At 40.3% G+C, this 21,583-nt stretch overlaps 1 protein-coding gene across 2 annotated transcripts in view; it reads left to right on the top strand.

The window, feature by feature from the left end:
- ELAPOR2 (endosome-lysosome associated apoptosis and autophagy regulator family member 2) overlaps window positions 1-21,583 on the top strand; it is a 76,504-nt gene that overhangs the window by 45,667 nt on the left and 9,254 nt on the right. For both annotated transcript variants that reach the window (XM_060020346.1, XM_060020345.1), the window contains 3 exons: window positions 7,583-7,709; window positions 12,150-12,328; window positions 13,331-13,496. In XM_060020346.1, the coding sequence (XP_059876329.1) occupies window positions 7,583-7,709; window positions 12,150-12,328; window positions 13,331-13,496 (472 nt within the window). The remainder of the gene's footprint in view (window positions 1-7,582; window positions 7,710-12,149; window positions 12,329-13,330; window positions 13,497-21,583) is intronic.

Here is a 21,583-nt window from a genome sequence, read left to right as displayed (position 1 = left end):
GCACACTTTCTTTATGAGAAGGCGTATCCAGAGATTCTTTCACTGTCCTCTGATATCCCACCATATGACTTCAAGTTCAGAGGTTTGTTTTATTTACTATAGCACTTCTGAGGTCCTTTCTCGGACCTAGCAACTCACTTCTCTGGAGTCCACCTGGATGACTTCTGAAGCCTCCTCCAGGAGCCTCTATGACTTAAGCAGATAATGTTACTGAAGACTAACTCTGTCCTTTAGAAAATGTATCACTCTAACTCTCCCAAGGTGGATCCTGATGTTTTAACGTAATAAGAAAGTCATAGTCTCATGATGTTAAATGATGGCATCTAGAAACTAATTTTTTTCCCTGTGAGGAGAGGAAAAGTTAAGTTCCTCCTTTGACCTCAGGCAGTGTTTTCTACTTGACTGTCTTTGCAAGGGTTTCCCAAGATCACATGCAGCAGAATACCTTGGGGTGTCTATCTTTTTTTTAATTTTAAAATTTATTCTTATTTATTTAAAGCAATCAATCATTTTAATACTTGAGCTCACATTTTTTTGGTTCAAACAGAAAGTCACAAAAATTATAATCATCCTCATCAGTTCGCTCAGTCCTGTGTAATTAATATTTTTTCATCTTGATCTTTTGTTAGCACTTTTATGAATTCATCAGTTTTCCATTAGAGTTCTGAAAATGCTTCATTCAGTTCAGCAGTGTAGTCAGTTACCAGACACCTGTACTTGTCAGAGTCTTTTCCATGAATTCCTTGAAGATGAAACCCTTTTATAGGAACATTTTTGCAAAAGCATCAGAGTGGGGTGTCTATTTTAAAACTGATTTCTAGGCCTTCCCTGAAACCTAAGGAATTTCCAAGTGTTTGGAACAGGAATATTTATAAAAACACAAGACAATTCTGATACATATTAAAATTTGAGAACCATTGGTCTTAACCCCCATTTTGGAGATTTGACTTTTTTGTTTTCTGACACAGATTCTCACATGTTGTTTTGCATTTTAGTTTTCTGAAAAGCTAAATTAAAAAGTCGTGGTCTACAGGGTGGATGCCTTCACCCATATTTTGATGAAGCTCTGTTTATAATTATGACACACACTGAAGTCTGAGGACCACGTCTCTAGGGAATGCTTTCAACCCCACAACCTAAATGTGCTGACCTTTCGTTCTTTCTTTTTTTTTTCAAACATCTTTATTGGGGTATAATTGCTTTACAATGGTGTGTTAGTTTCTGCTTTATAACAGAGTGAATCAGCTATACATATACATATATTCCCATATCTCCTCCCTCTTGCGTCTCCCTCCCACCCTCCCTATCCCACCCCTCTAGGTGGCCACAAAGCACTGAGCTGATCTCCCTGTGCTATGCGGCTGCTTCTCACTAGCTAGCTATTTTACATTTGGTAGTGTATATATGTCCATGCCTCTCTCTTACTTTTTTCATTCTTTCTTGAATCGATTTCCATCAGGGCACGAGGGGGAGCTCTGGGACCAGGATCAGAACATGAGAAACAGCAGGTTGTCCGGAAATAATTAGAATTTTTTTTTTTTCTTTAAGCTGTAGGGCTGAATAAAGATTTCCTACTAACAGAAATGTTAACAGAGCCGAATTTACTTAGGTTACTTTTGAAAAGGACTTAATTTGCATTTTTCTTATTTGAGCTTTAAGTTCTCCAGGAGAGAAAGAAAGGTGCTAAGCAGGCAGTTGCCTTGCAGAAGTCTCATATGCTGACCAGGAAGTCACTATAGGGAGTCCTTGGCAGTTGGGAAGGGATGCCATCCCCTGGAATTCTGTCTTGGCCAAGAATCTTGGCAAACCAGGCAAAGGCGACTTTGGCAGTAGTAATGTTGGCCGGAGCTCTGTGTCTTGGTGACCAGGGAAGATATCAATGAGAATGTCTTTACAGAAAGTGAAAGGGGCAGGAGAAGAGGGGAACTGTGTTCTCCGTGCATCTCCCATGCAGTGCAGAAGGAGCGGCAAATATTCTGGGCCGCCTACTAAACAGCAGTTGGAAACAACAGCCTGTCTGTTTGGTCTGGCAAATGCAGTTGGTTTCTAATTCCACTAAGTATCTGGAGGGTGTGAGACGTTTTCAATTAAACTTAACAGCATGATGTCTGTGGCAGATGAAATCAGAGTCGGAGTGGACTTCTGAGATTATCTACTGCAGTTTGTACTTTGGCCAAAGAAAAAATTGCGAACACGATCGACCACTAATATCCGTAAATAGATGCCTCTCCAGCTTCTGCCTAAAAGGCTTTCCAAAGCCCTAATCGTGATCCTGCGTGGTTAGAGGAATCCGGGATTCTCCTTTCATTAGGAAAAATTTAGACCTAAGCACGTGTCCAAAGTGCTCTTTCAAAAACATGAGAAATTGCTGTTAGTTTTAACAGCAAAGTTTTATAAAGGTTTGAAAAAGTTTTTAAAAAGCCTTATTCGAAAACAGGTAGAGGGAACCATGTTTACTCTGGTAATGGAGATGTCATAGCCCATTAGAGATCCTTCAATCCAACCCATTTACTTGATACGGTAGCAAACACCGAGGACCCATAGCTATAGAGTGGCGCAGTCAAGATGGAATGATTTCTTGACTGTGCCTGTTGTTCTTTTCATGCCATTGTGCTTTCATCTTGTCATTTCCGCCTATCCCTTATAGACAGAGATTTGCAAAGAAGCACATTAAACAGAGGCAAGTAGCACATTTATCCAGGGGACAGCTCAACTGATCTGCCAATGTTTGGTACCTTCTTTTTAATGACTCATCTTTCCTCAAACAGGGTCGTCTTTATTAACGTTTTGAGTTAGAGGAAAATCTTCCTCCTCTCTTTCTTACAACTTAGGACCATATTTAATTGCTTGGGTAGTTGATAAATAAATCCAAAATCGTTTTGTGAAAACCTCCTTCAAAATCCAAATTCATTTTCATTATACGTGTAGGAGATTGTCTGAGGAGATTGTCTCTCACAAAAGGGGTGCTTCACACTTCTGTCCTGATAGTGTTCAGAGGTCGAGCACACCAGGGGTTTCTTCCCAGGCTCTGATTTAGAGTCTCTCTATCAAAGTCGCTGGATCTATTGGATGCTAGTGTTTTTGTTGGTATTTGGGGAAGGACTGTTAAAGCCAAAACAGTTGTCTATTCATTTTAAGTTATTAAAAGCCAGAGGATAGGCTTCCCTGTGGCGCAGTGGTTGAGAGTCCACCCGCCGATGCAGGGGACACGGGTTCGTGCCCCGGTCCGGGAAGATCCCACGTGCCGCGGAGCGGCTGGGCCCGTGAGCCATGGCCGCTGAGCCTGCGTGTCTGGAGCCTGTGCTCTGCAACGGGACAGGCCACCACGGTGAGAGGCCCGCATACCGCAAAAAAGCAAAAACAAAACAAAACAAAAAAACCCATCTACATATGGGGCAGTTCTCGCCGAAAACAAACTGGAGACTGGCGGGAGGGGTCGTCTATGACCAGGACTGTAGAGAAAGATCCACATGGGGTCGAGGAGGAAGGGAAGAGAAGCGATCAGGTCGGGTCTGTGCCCCTAGGAGGGGACACAGAAGAGGAGGGAGACATCACAGGCTTGGAGATCCTCCCTGAGGAGTGAGCCGTTTGAGCCACGTAGTGAACACCGCAGCCCTGGGGCCTGACACAGCCAAGGAAACCATCAGCAAAATGAAAATGTAGCCTGCTAACTGGGAGAAAATATTCGCAAGTGATACGCCTGATAAGGGGTTAACCCCCCAAATATATGAACAGCTCATATAACTCAATATAAAAAAAAAAACTAATTTAAAAGTTGACAGAAGACCTGTATAGACATTTTTTTCCAAAGAAGTCATATAGATGGCCAACAGGCACAGGGAAAATGCCCAACATGGCTAACTATTTGAGAAATGCAAATCAAAACTACAATGAGATATCACCTCACACCAGTCAGAGTGGCCATCATTAACAAAATCACGAATAAATGTTGGCAAGAATGGAGAAGAGGAAACCCTGGTATGCTGTTGTTGGGAATGTAAATGGATGTAGCCACTGTGGAGAACATTATGGAGGTTCTTCAAGAAACTGAGAATAGAATTACCATATGATCCAGCAGTTCCACTCCTGGATATATATCCGAAGAAAATAAAAATACTAATTCAAAAAGATACCTACACCCTAATGTTTTATGGTAGTATTCTTCACAGTAGCCAAGTATGCTATCCAACCTAAATATTCATCCACAAATGAATGGATAAAGAATTTTCATTTTGAAAATATTTAAAAATGGACTGTGATGGTTACACATATAGTGACTATTTTAAAATCCATTGAATTGTACACTTTTATATCACTATTTGAACTGTATCTCAATAAAACTGTTTTAAAAAATTTTTTAAAATAAGGGACTAGGTAGTGTCAGTAAATATAATTTGTCCATGTCTTCATCAGATGCTGGCTTTTGCGAGTTAACCAAGGGTAGAACCTGTAGAAAGGGAGATTTTTGCAGGACACGGGTAAAAGTTTATAGATCTAAGACTTCTAGGTCGAAATATCTTGTGTTCAAACTCTGTCATAAGTGATTGATGCTCTTCAGCCTTAGGGCAAACAAAATCAGAGCAAGATGCAATGGTGTTTTATGGACCCTACACAAGAAGGGTTTCTGCCAATGACAAGGCATCCTTGGCAGAGAGAGGCTGAGCTTCCTGAGATACCAAAGCCAAAAGGAGTCACCAGGAGGTCAGAGAGAATTGCCTGTGCCAGGGGATGCCAGACTGTACAAACTTCGTCTCGTTTCTTTGAACGTGTACTCATTGGTTTCTGTGGTGGTCACGTAGAGCAAAAGTTATGTCGAAGCACAATTAGTGACACCTGTAAAAAGCTGGTTGGGAGGAAAAGATGGTGGTGACACAGGTCAGCAAGGGGAAAGGTATTTCACATATCTGGCAATAAAAGATTTATCTATCTTACTACTTTTTTTCTTTTATCTTTTTTTCTATTTTCGTTTATATATGTAAGCACTATTGAAATGATTACTGCTTCATACATTCTTGTTACTTCCCAGGGAAGGCCTGATTCAAACAGTGACAATTAGGTTTATAACAAAGAATCAAATTTGGATATTCCACATTTTAAATGATTGAATTAAAAGAATTAAAGAATTGATTCTAAACTAAACTGCTTTTAACCTAAGAGTTTCTTTTAAAAAGTGAAGTCTGCCAAGGAAAGGCACGGAATCATTGTAGTATTTTGACATCTAATGGCAGCTTTATAAATTATATTAACATCTTGATTTTTGTTTGTTTGTTTGTTTCTTTGGCTCTACCAGTTCTTTAGAAAGTGATGTGCATTGTTAATGGTCTTTTATATTTTGCAGCGCTTTAAACTTTACCAAATTGTTCTCGCATTTTATCCTTTATAACCACCCTATGAATGCAGTATAGCAGACATTCTGCTTTTGACAAATTATAAAAGTGATACGGTGGGGAGGGAGGTTGAATCACTTACGGAAAAACACAGAATCATTTGAAAGTCCAGTTAGAATCGTAACCCAAGTCTTCTCTGTAGAGCTTTTTGCCAGTTTGATTAATTTTCTCCTTTTTTTCATTTGTTGAGTTCTTTTTTCTCAACCTTTAGCATACTTACTCTTTCATCTTTCCGATATAAACAGTTTTTTCTCCTTTTAAAGTTTTTCTGTGTTGGAAAAATAAAATAGAAAATAATTCAGGGAGGAAAGACTTGAGCTGGAAAGCCTATTGATAATTTTTGCTAAATGATCAGAAAAGTGTAATTATTTTGAAAGTTGCAAAGCATTGTTATGCAAATAAGGCATTCTTGAAGAATTTTTCTCATTGATTACACAATCTTTTTCAAAAGAGCAATTTTGAGTTGCTTTTACTGATCTGGAAGGTAGAGGGTAGGAATAATTTTTTAAGTGGCATGGTTTTCATCTATTATACTTTCCTTTTAAAAAAATCTCTCTTAGCTTCTTAGTCTGAATATATTTATTACTCTCTTTTTACAAACAGAGAAATTAAGGCAGTTAAGAGAGTCAAGTCATTTTTCCGAAGAGTTGCTCTTCGCCATTGTTCTTAGTTTTGACAATCTGGGTCTCTGTTTCTGAAGTATGTCGTACAGAACATTGCTTTTGTTTACCTCCCACCCATGTCCACTTAGTCTGCAGTACACGGACACTTCAGAAAGATAGACACGTGAAAATGCATTAAATTTTCAGGCATGTAAATTTGTTTCAATGTTCATATTAGGGTACCTTAGAATATATTTAGTTAACTGACAGTATGAAATTTTACCTTTCTGGTAGACTGAAAATTAAAGGTTTGGGTGCTGTATCATCAGAAAGGCATTTGAAATGAAAACTTAAAAAGGGATGTTTTTTGGATTCTCTCTATTATTGTGTGTCTATCTTTTTGCTATTAGTTGTTTCAGGACACCTCTACTCTGCACCAGCTGAGGTCTGAAGGAGGTTTTCAGGGCAATGCCCTGTATTTACACAGCTTGACTTAGGGGAAGTGCAGTAGGCAAACTAAGGGAACAGTATTCCCCTGGTTTTAATGGATTCATGAACAAAATAGTCATTCCCGTTAGAATCTTTCCAAATAGTTTCTTGCTTCAGTCAGTAAGGATTCACCAAGAAACTTTCCGGCAGCTTGTTTTTTTTTTTTTTTGGGTCATTATCTGTACCTGTTTCTTTAAATTAAACCGCCCCCCCCCAGCTTTATAGAGATATAATTCACAGACCATTAAAATTCACTCATTTAAAGCGTACTGTTCCGTGGTTATTGTATATTCAGATATGTGCAAGCATCACCGTAGCCAATTCTAGAAATTTTTCATCACTTCACAAAGAAATCCCATACCCTTTAGCTATTACCTCTCTAAATCTTAGCCCCTTTCCTGATCCTGAGCAACCACTAACCTACTTTCAAATGTTGAAATCTAGTTCCCTGTTATGGACTTTCATGTGAATAACATCATACAATACGTGGAATTTTTGGTTGGCTTCAGTCACTGAGCATAATATTTTTGAAGTTCATCCAAGTTGGGGCATGTATCAGTACTGCATTCCTTTTCATGGCTCAGTAATATTTCATCGTATGGATATACCACATTTTGTTCATCCATTCATCTGCTGGTAGACATTTGGGTTGTTTCCACCTTTTGGATATTGTGAATAATGCTGTTATGAACATTCATATACACTTTTTTTGTATAGACATAGTATTTTCATTTCTCTTGGATATTTACCTAGGAGTGCAATTGCTGGATCGTATGGTAATTGTGTTTAATTGTGTGTGGAACTGCCAGATTCCCCCAATGCTGCACCATTGTATATTCCCATCAGCTGTGTGTGAAGGTTCCAATTTCCCCACATCCTCACAACACTTGTTAATATCTGTTGTTTTGATTCTAACCATCTTGGTTGGTACAAAGTGGTATTTTGTTGTGGTTTTTGTCTCCTTTAGATTGTTTTTCATGTGTTTCCTCAGCATCCAGGCATTGCTTCCCAGTATGTATGCAGCATGCATTCAAATGTTGATTGGACTCAATTGAAGGTGTTACAAAAGCTGTTGGTTTTGTTGTTTTTCCTGTTTTATTTCAGCAAGTGTCCAGCAGGTACCTGTGACGGATGTACATTCTATTTCCTGTGGGAGAGTGCTGAAGCTTGCCCTCTGTGCACAGAGCATGACTTCCATGAGATTGAGGGTGCCTGTAAGAGGGGATTTCAGGTAAGAGGCAAACCTGTCTAAGCAGAACTGTGTCATTGAAAATATAATTGTTTAGTCCAGCAGTGCTTACACCATAGAAACTGAGATTCAGTAGCATGGCTGAAGCTTATAGTTAACTTAATGAGATATTAATATGTATTTAAAATCAAGTTTGATACCTAGACTCCCATATGTTGAGGTAGCTGAAGATGTGTACTGGAATTGGGGAAAATGAATTACAGCAAGGGAGCTCTAGACTATGGATATTTACCCAGAGTATAAGGAAATGATATAATTAAACCCAAATATGGTTTATATAATGCAGTTATAGGTATAATTAAGATGAGGATGATATAACTGACTCTCCACAAGAAGCATACATAAAGAGTGACTCTCACGTGCACCCCTCCCACATATATGTAAATCAAGATCCTACTCTATATTTTCTCTGCAGTCCTTCGTTTGCTTACTTGTTTTTTAAAGTAAAGTTGGGATTCTCTTCTCTGTATTTTTTTGTTTCCATTATGCCTTTAATACACTTCCCTTGTCATTAAATTTTTTTTAAAAAACATGACTTTTAGTTATTGAAAAATGTGCTATTATATATGCAATTTGGGATTTAATAATTCCCCTGTTGGACACTTAAGAAAAAATTGAAAACCATCTTTTTGTAAATAAGTCTGTAATGAACATCTTTGTTAGACATTTGATTATTTCCTTAGAGTTTATTACCGGAAAGGGATTAACTGGATTCGAGGAGATGGGACATTTTTAAGGTTCTTGATACGTGTTACTAAATTGCTTTGGTTGCATCAATTTGCTTTTCTACTAATAGTGTTTGAGAGTACCCACTTCCCTGCACCAGCTTTGACTAGTACCATATAAAAACCCAAGCTTTACCTCTTTGAAGATGACTTACCACTTCACTCTCTCCAAATTCCATTGAAATGACATTGAAGAAGCACAGATGAGAGGATAAATCAGTACCAGTGGTGGGGACCCTACTGGAGAATGGGCATCAGAGGATCAGAGATTCCAATGGGATTTCTGAGATCTAGAAGGTAGAATGGGATAGGACTGACTTTCGGGTCAGCATGGAATGATGCGAGGGTGCTCACTGGGTAAGGGGATCGAACAGGGGAGCTGTTCTTTCCAGGAAAGTCTTAAGGAGCTAATAGTTGGCAGGTTGGAGGGTTGAAGAGGGAGAAAAAATCTGAATGTCCCCACCCAAAGCCATACATTCAGCGTATTTGGAAGCAGTAGTGTCTACCTTTAAGAATAAAAAAAAAACATTGAGAACTGTTCTCTACATTGGTATTTTTCATACTTGAATGACAGTGAACCTGTAGTAAGAAAGACATTGTACATGAAGCCTAGTACACAAACACAAACTCAGACACATAGAGATATGCCTAAAAATAAAATTGTTTTATGGAACAATACTTATTTTCATATTTTATGATAAAGGATAGGCATAACAATAAAAAATGTTTTTATTAATACTTTAATACAAATCAGAGAAGTCTCCAAATAGACAAACTAATCAGAAAATTAGGAAATGTTTAATTCAGTTAAGCGTGCTTACCTGTAGATAGCTCATTCTGGCTCAGAGCCCACAGATACAACACTGCTCCCACATCGAGAGCACGGTCGAGCCAGGTTCTTTTCAACAGTTTTAAGGGGGTCAAGGATAAAAATTCCAGCCTCACAAAAAAAATGGTTTCCTTTTAATCCTCCTAATAATACTGATACATTTTTTATGCTTTATGGTGGAAATTAACCTTTATCTTTTCTCTAAAATTATGCTAAACTTACTATCTTATAGTCCTTTTTTTTAAGAGTAAATCAAAAATAAAAGGTGCATTCCCTTCTTTGGCCACCAAGTTTAACTCAGGAGTTTTGAAAAGCTAAATGACCTTCTATCCAAACGTTCGTTCATACTTCTCTTCTGGGAGGTAGTGATTAGAAGTTTAAGACAGTGGGGTGGCAATAATTTCTCTAGTTTTATCTCATTCAAACTGTCTTCATCGAAAAACCTCAGTTTAGCATCTTATAAGAATGTTAGGAACAGTTAGTTGCGAGGTGATGCTTTTTAAATGTCTGTTTTTGCCTTAAGAATAATACCTTTTGAAACACTTCGTTGTGTTTGACATGTTGAGGTATGTAATTCCCCCCATACCCCACCCATAGTTCCAAATCTACTTTGAGAAATACCAAAATCAGTTAAATATGCCCTTCTGTTAATACTTAGATGTCAATTTTGAAAATATTTGCCAGATGAGAGCGAGCTTCAACTAGTACAATATGAAATGTCCTTCCTTAGTGTATTCCATTGCAAGAACGAACAAACGGGTTTGATGCAGTAAGTGGGTATGTTCACCTCCAATCTCTGAATAATATATTTCGAAAAGCCTGCTCTTTGGTGAGCTTTCAATACGAATGACAGCTTTCACTGCAGTTTCCATTAGGTCGGTGAACAAGGGTGGATTTCTTTGGATGCCAAAGCCTCAAGATAGGAAAAAACAATGATTGCAAAATATCGCGAAGAGTATCTTTTAATTGCTTTACTAATTCTGCATTTCCATCCTATTGCCTGCTTCATTCTTTACAGTTTTGCACTTTATATTGACTGAGAGTCTGCTTTTCCAATTCTGTAAAGACATGTAACCCAGAAGCACGTGAAGTTAAATTTACACACTACAAGTCCTCCACATACAGCTGGTAGAAACTAAAAGAGCTACATGACTTGTGATAAAAGCTCTTATCAAAATGGATCTCAAAAATCTATACCAGGTTCTAAGTATGTACTAAGCACTACTTCTAAATGTTATACAGTAGTAGCGATTTGAAGAGATACTGTGTTATCACTGAGAGGTAAGTTTCAAAATTCATCAACAAATTGATCTCACCCTGTTCGCAAAATATCCCTACACGCTGGAAGAATAAATTTTTCAGCCGCAGTGTCAGCCATTTTCTTGTTTCCCAAAGACATGGCCTAATGAAGGGATAAATCTTCCTAATTAATAGAACGACTAAGAGATTCAGAGAATGGCTAAGTTATAGAATGACTAAGAAATTCTGCCAACAGCTTGATTTATTTTTTCTTTAACAATTTGAGGAGCTTATGGAAAAGTTAATTCTGGGTTTATAAGTATGTATCTTTTTAATTATGAAGTTTTAATGGTTTGTTTAGAAGACTGTCCTTGGACATTACAGCTTGCCATTTGCATTGGGTGTGGCATATATGATACAACCATATAAACCCTTTCATAGTCTGTTTTTCTTGTTGGAATGTCCTTCAGATGAAGAGGCAGCAGTTCAACTTGCTCATGCCTCCTCATTCCTCATCTTTCTTATAAAAATCATGCGAGCCATTTTAAAAATAATTTATTCACACTAAGTTTCATGAAAATGTTACACTAAAATTTTTTCAATTACTAATGTCCTTTCTAAAAAGTTCTTATCCAAAACTTGGTTGAAATTTTTCCTCAGAGTAAATGGGAATCTCCTGCACATCGTTCACTTCAGGACCAACTGTAAAAGTGTGTGCATGTGTGTGACATTAAACGTTATGGTGTTAGGCTTCTGTTGGGGTGTTGATAAATGACTGACATTCACCAGAAAATTTCGGGAGGCACGATGAGCAAAAAATGTAATGCCTTGTGTCATTTAATGTCACTGGATATAATCATCATGCAGATTGCTACCTGTCATTGTGTATGTTGAAATACATAAGGAACCATGCACTGTACTCTGATGTTTGTTTCTAATCTGTCTTATTTGTTTATTTTAAAAAAAATTGCTGGTTGAGACCCAGTATATTGATTTTACTATTTACTAGTTGATTGCAGGGAGCAGTTTGAAAACATTGCCCTAACAAAATTGGGTCATCTGCTTTGGGAGGACGAGGGTGAGTCCCTCACGTGGGTAGTGATGACCCAGAATAACACCCTCCTTATTTTGGCCAGGGGAAGCGGGGCGTGCAGTCTCTGTGTCTGCCCCACGCCAAAGCCTGCCGCTCATGCTGCACTTACATGTCCTGGGTCCGGGCTCTGCTCTGTCACTCAGCGGAGAGGCTTTTTGGGGAAATGGACCTACGTGATGGGTGGGTGAAACCCGTTCCAGTCAGTTATATGAAACAATCTAAGCTTTCATTTAAAAACATGATTTAAGAAGTCAGGACTCATCAGAAATTTGAAGAAAATAGCTCCAATGATATATCCAGATGGAGTCCTTTTTATTCAACCTCCTCAGCTTGAAGCAAGCCTTCTGATCTGACAATTCATGGTCTTGTTACATTTTCATTCATCATTTCCTTATTCTCTCTCTTCTATATCCCTTTCCTCTCTCTTTGGAGCTTCGGTTAGATGAAAGCCGAATAATCCTCTCTGCCTACTGTGAATAATGGTTAGCAAAACGCTTCTCCTTCTAAATCTCATTTCTTATGTCATTTTTTCAAAGGAAACCTTATACGTGTGGAATGAACCTAAGTGGTGCATTAAAGGAATTTCTTTGCCTGAGAAAAAGTTGTCAACCTGCGAAACAGTTGACTTTTGGCTAAAAGTGGGAGCAGGTGTGGGAGCTTTTGCAGCTGTTTTGCTGGTGGCTCTAACTTGCTACTTCTGGAAGAAGAATCAGAAGTAAGTAACCTCTGTATAAGAACTGAGAAATCTCTTTTGTTGCGAATCTTTTAGAGTTAATCATTATATCCAACAGTTTCTCTCAGAGACACAAGACATTTCTCATAGTGAAGGAGTTATAGGAAAGGCCTTTAAGAAAGCAAATGGAAATGACTGTTGTTCTGATAACAGAGAGATCAGAGAACATTAGAGGTAATTGAATTAGATCCGTTGTTTTTCTAAAACAAGGAACAGAGGATCCTGGCTACTCAGGTAGATGGGAGCAGAGCTCAGAAAGGAAGGCAGATTTTCTCTGTGTCTGTTTTTCTTTTCATGACATCATGCTGCCTTCTTGCCTCATCTTTTCTCTTTCAATTTCTTATGGGCAGATATTTGCAAAGAAACAGACTAAGTGTATACTCGAGGACTTTCAGAATCTGAAGTTGAGTACTGAGTGTAACTTCCAATTGTATATTGATACATTATGTGATTTGGCTCTTTTAAAATGATTTACATGTCAGTTGGGCTGTGAAAGTTCTCTACTGTATTATCTAGGCACAGTTGTAATATCTGGGGTGGGGAGTAGAAAGGAATGAGTGATAGGGAGAAATAATAAAGACCAAATCACTTGCCTGTATAATATTCTCATCCTACGAACTAAACTTTGGAAAACTGCATAGTAAATTAGTTCCCAAATATTTATAAATGAAAAAAATGCATTCAGACCTCTAATTTTCTCTTTGTTTTTCAAAAGTTTTTCATAATTGGACACTTGAATCACTGTAAAATAAGTATGATAGCGTTAACTGTATTGCACTGTTTCTCTGAAATTCTGGAAACGATTGGTGTGTAGACAGTAGATTAATGAGAACACATAGTGTTATGGCTATGGGTGAAGGGACTATGTTGGTGGAGCAGCTGTACTCCACGATGATTTAATTAGCTGGTGTATGACCACCCCAAATAAGTATTAAATTATATTAAACAGCCACTTTATCTATTTATTTATTTGCCACTACTTAGACTGGAGTACAAATATTCCAAATTAGTAATGACGACAAACTCAAAAGAGTGTGAACTCCCAACTGCAGACAGCTGTGCTATCATGGAAGGAGAAGATAATGAAGAGGAAGTTGTATATTCCAATAAACAGTCGCTACTGGGAAAACTCAAATCCTTGGCAACAAAGGTGAGAGCAGAATTTTAACCTGGTATTTCTGTGTATTTATAAATAAAGGGGCCGTATTAACCTAACAGTAGCAGTTGTGCAAACCCTGTCATTCAGGGTGGGTATTTATCCAGTAGAAATACTCTTGGAAGTACAGAAGGCTGTAAATACAAGAATAATCACTGCAGCATTGTTTTTGTTGGCTAACCAGGTAGAAACAACGTTAAACACCATCAGTAAGGACTTAGATAAGACGTTTCCGTATATCAAAGTAGTGGGATGCTGTGCAACTCTACAGGTGTTAAAGTTTGAGATGTCTGTGTGTACTGATATGTCAGTGGGTCCAGGGTAAATGAAGCGAAAACAAACACATAGACTATTGCATTTCTATTAAATATACATTTATATTAGTATTTGAGTAGGAAACTACTAATGATAGCTGCTTTTGGAGAATTTTGAATACATGGGTGTCTTTAGTCTTTGAAGTAATGCAGTTTTATAATACTTGAATTTGCACAAAGATTATGTATTATAGTATTAAAAAACAAAAATTTTAGATAAATAAAATATCTCATTTTATATTTTTTATTTGACAACAAGATTTTTTCATACACAGGAGATAAAAGTTATATAAAATGTTGAGATATTACTTATCAGATGCCATCCCATCTGTCGGCTTTGAAATGATTACTGTATCCAAACAGATAGCATGAAGCCCTGAGTATTATTTGTAGACACATTTTATTGACATTCTTCACCATTGACTTAAAAGATGAAACATTACCAGTTTATCTGTGCAGGAATAAAGACAGAATGAAACCAGAAAGAAAACCCATTCCAAAGGATTTTCAGCAGGAAGGACATGTGGTGAAAGATTGCATTTATTGAGAGTGTCTTAGTAATCGTTTCCTAATTAAGGCACATAACTATATCATAGGGGATCATTTAAAAATAAAACAAATAAGCCCTATTCCCCTTATACTAATGGTTCTTTGATTTTTCTTAATATGGTAGTTTAGGGAGGATACTGTTGCTGTGGGACAGTGAATGTACAGAGATTGTCAAGAGCTGAGATTTTACCCTCCTTGCAAGCTAACACCTGAGCCTTCCATGGTTTCATGGATACTTTAGAAGACATGGGACTTCTGATCACAGACAAAGGACAGTTGAACACTCACAGCAGAAGCACTAGCCAAAACATCAGCATTTATACGAGTTGCAGAGCCCCACGTCCTGCAGATGACGCTTGTACACACAGTGCCTTACAGGAAAGGAACCTTAAGCTTTGGGAACCTGAATCTTTTAGAAAGGACAGCAAGCATCTCTGTCCTTTCTTCCAAAGGGAGATAGTGTTGTTATCGTACTGGACAGATAGCATGCGTGTTCATTGCTCAAGAGGGAAATACTATTTCTAAGACTGTAAGCAAGCCCGCCCTTTGCTATGGAAGGACACAATATCTTTATTTTCAAAGGCTGCTGTCTATACAAGGGTTGAAATGCAAGGGTTAGGGTTAGGGTTAGGGTTAGGGTTAGGTCCTCTGAAAAGGTAGTCTGGAAAAAAGGGAAGTCAGTGTCTCACTCATAAGATAGGCAGAAATGCAAGAGAACCATTGGGGAGTTGTCTCCCAACAGATCCAAACCTCCTTCCTACACTATCTTGGCTTCCGGCAACTTTCCCATTAGTACACCATTCCACTGTTCACTCTGATTAATCTGACTGGCTGAGGCTGGAATCAAATCTGGTCAGTTTGCTTCCTATAGCACTTAAAAAATAGAGCTACTCCCAACGAGACACCGAACAGCAAGACGAGGCCAACCTGTATTATTAACCTGGATCATACCAGGGTTCCAGACTCAACTAACCAAACAAATGCCGTAAGTCATCAGGGTCCACCTTAGAAAGAGGTGGCTTTCTTTTTAGGTCCCTGTATTAATCTTTCCACTCAGCCTGAGACCTTGCCACTGGCACTGAGATCTTTCCTCCATAAGATTCAGATGGAAGAGGGTTAAGGATATTTTCAAAAATTTACAAAGACCCTATACATCTCCCACTTTTGTCTACCTGGGCCATGGTAGGGGAACTTGGTGAGCAGTGTCCTCCACCAGGAGGTCATTGTCCTTTTGGTCTAGGAAGATGGCAATCCAACAAGACAGTCCAGGCACAAAGAATTTTGGTGACTGTACAGATCGTGTCTTGGCCCTCAGGGAGGAAGAATAAGGCAGTTATATTGTCCATAACAATGTATGGACAGTGGGTTGATGGTGACCTGAATGCCTTCAAAGGCTGAAGTGGTGTCATGGATTACTTCAGTTAGAGTCAGAAACAAATTTTGTACTGCCTTTTCTTTCTTTTAAAAAAATGTATTGAAGTACATTTGATTTACAATGTTGTGTTAATTTCTGTGTGCAGCAAAGTGATTCCGTTATACATATATGTATTCTTTTTTATATTCTTTTCCGTTGTGGTTTATCACAGAATATTGAATATAGTTCCCTGTGCTATACAGTAGGACCTTGTTGTTTATTCATCCTATATATCAGTGTAACAGTTTGCATCTCCTAATCTCAAATTCCCAATCTGTCCTTCCCCCACTCCTCCTCCCCCTTGGTAACCACAAGTCTGTTCTCTATGTCTGTGAGTCTGTTTCTGTTTCATAGGTAAGTTCATTTGTGTCATATTTTGAATTCCACATAAGTGATATCATATGGCATTTGTCTTTTTCTTTATGACTGACTTCATTTAGTAATGTAATCTTTATTTCCATCCATGTTGCTACAAGTGGCATTATTTCATTCTTTTACGTTCCATCTTTGCTAATTGAATAACTACCCATGGGGTGAGTGTGAATAACAAGTCAGTTATCCCTCCAGGAACCCCTTCTGAGGAACCAAGGGTAGCCTGATACTGAAAAGAGCCTTGCAGTTGTCTAAGGGCTAAGTGATCTATCGAGGATGTTTTCATAAACAGTTGAATTATGACCACTCCTAGAATACAAGTACAAGCCGTGCTGTTTTTAGGAGAGAAGTTAACATCTGGTTCTATACAAAAAGTACAGTCCTAGAGGTACACATGGGGCCTCTGGAAGGAAAGTATTATTTACCGTTGTTAGGGACACCAAGTGGGACCTGTTTAGTTAGGCAGCACTGGTTGATGGTGCCTGCGACCTCCTTGCTGGCTTGTAAACCTTAGCGTTCCCGATTCACGTCAAACAATTGTGTCCCTTCTTTGTCTTTGGAGAGACTGCTTGAGGGCAGTTTGTCCAGCTTTTCCTGTTTGTCCATGCCGCAGACTGGGTGGTATTTGTCCGCTCCATGGAATGATTGAGTGATGGCAATGGGAATGGACATGTTGATCGTTGTTATTTGGGGGCAGAAGCTGGCATCATCCCTGCTGTTTCTGATAGAATTTTCAGTAAGCCTAAGGGGAATAGCAACCAGATTGTGGTTTGAGCATCTGGTGGATTTGGTAGACCCAGTAGTCAGTTAAATTTAAGGCACTTGCAACAGTTTGAGAGAGGAACACTAAGGTGTTTTCCTTCATAGGAAGGTGACAGGGTGGCTTTGAAAAACAAATAATCATTAGTATCCCTTCATCCTTTGCACCTCTCAGGGCCTAAGGTACCTCCTTCCTAGGTGCCTTATTATCAGACTGCACTGTTGATCTTCCACTGGTACAAATCAGTCTGTCCCATTTCCGTAGCTAAAGCCCCACCTTATTTCTACTCACACCCTACTGGAGTTCTGTGCTGCCAAACATTCAGGTGCAAGAAGGTCAAGGGCTTTTAAAAGTGCGTGTGGCGACCTAGTGTGTTTTCTACCTTTGCCCATGTGGGACGGTACGAGTCTTAATGAGCTGTGTAGTCAACCAAGTAGTTATCACGCTTTGATCTAGGATCATGACAGTCCAACAAAACAATACAGGTGGCTAAACCAGAATTATATTTGAATCTTCTAGGCTCCCTCTGGTAGGGCTACCACCAGACGTCCTGGGGGTTGCTGTTGGGTTAAATAAGTACCCGTCATGCCAGTAGTGGTCGGGGCAGAATCCTGGGTTTTCATATGGGTATATAATCTTACGTAGGTTGTATTGATATATTCTTACTTATTATATATTTTTACTAAAAATTATCCACGAAGCAGCCAAGAGGAGATAATCTCTTAATCCTTTTCTGGAAATAGCCATATTTAGTAACTGAACTGCCTTACTAAGATGTGTGGACCAGGAGGAGGTGAGGGAGATAGAGGCAGAAATCTTTTTGAGTCAGTTTTTGAGAAGGCTATTCCGATGATCAATGATCCCTTTCAATGGTAGGAAGTGTGGAAGGTCCACTGAATACCTCTACTCCCAGTCCATTTTTCTGGTAGCTTTTGTGATTTAAAAAAAAAAAAAAAAAAAAAAAAAGGACACCACTGTTAGGCTGCAAATGGTCCATAAAACCATAAACATTAAACAGATGTTTTTCAAGGACCACGGTGGTGTCACTGGAGTTGGCCAGTCACTCTGGAACAGCAACACCGTGACCCAAATGGGTGTCAGCAGTGATGAGGCACCACCGATAGCCCCAAGCGGTGATCAAAGGTCTGATTTAATCAATTGTCAGGGAAATATTGGTCAGCTCTTGGTATGACTCCCAAGTCTTGCATGCTGTGGTAACCTCTGCGTCAGGAAAATAGAGTCCTTCACTCTGAGCTCAGTCTGTGAAGGCAGATTTATTGCCATGCTGGACAGGATTCACATGCTGTGTAGGGTTTGTGGCGATCTGTCTGGTGCAGTCTCTATAAGGTGCTTAACTCTGTTTGGTCTTTTCAGAGGATGGGCATCTACCTAAGTGACCCAGATGATTTGATCAACAGCTAAGAGTTGTTTCCAGATTTGTTGCCCCAGAGAGAGGTGAAGAGTAAGTGGTTTTCCAAATGGCAGACCAAATAGTTCGTTGACAATGGCTATTAAATCTTGGCAATAGCTCAAGAGTAAGTAGAAATATGACAAGGTTTATCAGAAGAAGTATTGGCCACAGCTGTGAGAGGGGCTTTGGGTTCTGGCCACCGAGCCAAGCAATCTTGTTGGTTTTCAGTTACGCATACTTGTGCTGAGATGGGACAGCTGCAGGAGGTGGCGGACACCATTGGGTTTCAGCTCAACGAAAACATCCGTGAACCAGGCCCAGGCATGACGTAGAACTTCGGTGAACCCAGGACCCCACAGAGCCAGTGGCTTCCTTTGGGGCAGAGGAGTAGGGGATAACCTTTCTCTCAAAGAGTCTGCTGCCGTATTTGCATGTGAGGCCGAGATGTTGCTGGGTCAGACCAGTTGTATTCTTGACTATACCATTCATATTTGACCAGTGAGACTTACTGGACGCTTCCCACCTTGTTGACCTACCAAGAGTGGGACTGTCAGGTTGTAGAGTCCCAAAGTGTGCGTGGTTATGGCATTCAGTTTTGACAAGAGCTCAGTAACAGGCTAACAGCTGCTTTTTCAAGAGGGCTATATGTACATGGTGGACACATCAAGGCGATGAGTCTAAAACCCCAAAGGATGCCTCCGGGGGAAGGCTGCTTCCCACTGCCATAGTCTCCAATTGACAAAATCATTAATCGCAAAGAACTGTATCATAACGTGGTCATTAGGGCTGTGAGGCCACAAGGTAGAGAGCATTACTCACCTTGCTGGGCAGTTGATAATATAGCCTGTTGGCTTGGGCCTAACTCAAAAGATACTATTTTGTGGATTAGCTGATATGACAGAGCAAGTAGACTACTCAAGTGATACCATGCTGTGTCCAACAGCAGAGTGCAGTAAGGTGCTGGGCTGTTTTTTCTCGACTGGAAGGTAAAGCATTGCACATCTGCCCACCTAGTCTCAAGAATCTTTACTTAGTTGGCAGCTCCCTGAATTTCATGAGGGTTTATCAGCTGTCTCTGCTGGCAGGTCTGATAACACAGGCAAGGCTGTTGAGATTGAGACGTCTGACTTGTCCAACAGGACATCATTTATAGGCATCTGTACCTTCTCTAGGCATCAGAAGGTAGAGGAGCTTGTGTGCCCTTCTGCCTCACACGTTTGTTGCACACGGCAGACGAGTTGGCAACGCTTGGGGTAAGTATCCGAGCAGCCCTTCTCTTCACGTGGCTGCTCTTGGCCAGGGGATTGTCCTCTGCTGCCTATGAGATGAGGAAGAACAAGCACATACCAGCAATTCCTACTGCAGATTCAGATGTAACGCAGCAACAGCATCTTGAATGGGGACGCAGAGCCCTTCACACAAGGTCACGTTATTTTCCCTCCCCCACTGTGAACCTAGCTTGAACCCCATTAGTTGAATTTTCAGGCCCTTTTCCTCTCACACGTTCAGGTAGGATGGTGACTTCGGTGCCTGCAACAAGCAGAGTCAGAGATGTTTGAGTCCCTCCCCTTCCCCGGGCTCCCTTGCAGTCTCAGATGGGTGTGTATGGTCTGCAGTCACTCTTGGTGACAGGAAAACTTGGTCCTTCCCCTAATCATCTTTCTCCTTAAGGCAGCAAAGTCAGCATAGTTGGGGAAGGAAGGGTTAAAGGTGAAGAGGGAAGCGGGGGTCTCTGTGACAACAGCAGGGCTTTGCATTTGCTGTTATTTTCCAGCAGCTGCTCACAAGCCAACCAGACTGCCAGTGTTTTGGGTCCATTCAGAGTTCTGTGTTGAACGGCAAGGGCATCATTCCTCCCATCATCTAGTCCACCTTTGGGGACCTTTTGACTCAGAAGTCACAGCCAGATTGACTGTGCTGAAGGCTGCAGGTCTTATGTTCTTTTGTTCATTTGGGCTTGACTCACATACTGGAGTCTTTTTAAAAGGGAATTCACCTCGTTTCTTGCTCCATTGTCATGTTTAAGTTAATGCCTGGTTTAAGTATAAAGGATAAGGGACATTTCCCGGGTGAGCCTGACCATACTAACTTATCTACATGTTTTGGGGTCAGTTTCTCATTCTCTAGTGACCATCTTCCACCTTATAAACCCAATCTGGGGCAGCAAGAGCCCCAGCAGTAGTCACTGCCTCACTAAGTTTTCCTATGGGAATTCATCTCAGAAAGAGCCCCCAGAGGAAGCCATGGCTCTGTAACTGTGGTGAGGACCTGCTGCAAAACCTCTGAGACCTTTTACTGCATCTTTGGGTGGATCTGAAGTTGGCAGGATAGAGTGCCAGCAGCATTGAGCCCTAGGATGGCCCCGCTGTTTTTTTTTTTTTTTTGCGGTACACGGGCCTCTCACTGCTGTGGCCTCTCCCGTTGCGGAGCACAGGCTCCGGATGCGCAGGCTCAGCGGCCGTGGCTCACGGGCCCAGCCGCTCCGCGGCATGTGAGATCTTCCCGGACCAGGGCATGAACCCGCGTCCTCTGCATCGGCAGGCGGACTCTCAACCCCTGCGCCACCAGGGAAGCCCTGTTTCCATTCTTAACGATCACTGAGTCCTGCCACATCATCTCCACAGTGAACCAGCCAACATTCTAGCACTTCACCTGGTTTCTCCCCGTAAGTGGTTTCCATTTTCTCTCTAACGCTTATCGTAGGTGCATGTTTCTGGAACCGTTGTTTGAAAGCCGGTGAAACCTTCTTTTCCCGTTGGGATGATTTTTAGTGCTAGTTGCTCCTGTGAGGCACACTGGAGCCTGACTGGGAGGCTGTCCTCCTGCCAGAGGAGAATTAACACCATCCAGTCAGTTGAACTGTGAACTCTTTGAACCCACTTCCCAGTACTCAGCCCACAACCAGCTCCCCAATTCCTCTTCATTTCCAGGCAAGAAAACGGAGGACTGTTTTATTGCCTTGTTTGCCATACAGTGTGGTCAGCATGTCTGTTCCCAATTCTCGGGGACTTTCCTTAAATCTTGTTAACCAGAGTGTGAAGCTCTCTTCTAGAAATGTCTTCATTAACTTCCTCCTCTCATCGGCAAAACAATGAAGAACTGTGAAGGTAATGAAATCGTACTCTACTTACTGGCCAACAGATTAGCCCGCCATAGTTTCATAGACGCTTTGGAAGATGGAATGAGTCTTCTGGGTCAGAGACAAAACACAGCTTATTACTCACAGCATTAGCATTGGCCCAAATCACAGCATTTGTATTG

The sequence above is a fragment of the Delphinus delphis genome, chromosome 9, assembly GCF_949987515.2.
Source record: "Delphinus delphis chromosome 9, mDelDel1.2, whole genome shotgun sequence".
Taxonomy (NCBI): domain Eukaryota; kingdom Metazoa; phylum Chordata; class Mammalia; order Artiodactyla; family Delphinidae; genus Delphinus; species Delphinus delphis.
Note: the sequence above shows the minus strand (reverse complement) of the source record. Positions and strands in the feature narration are given on the sequence as shown.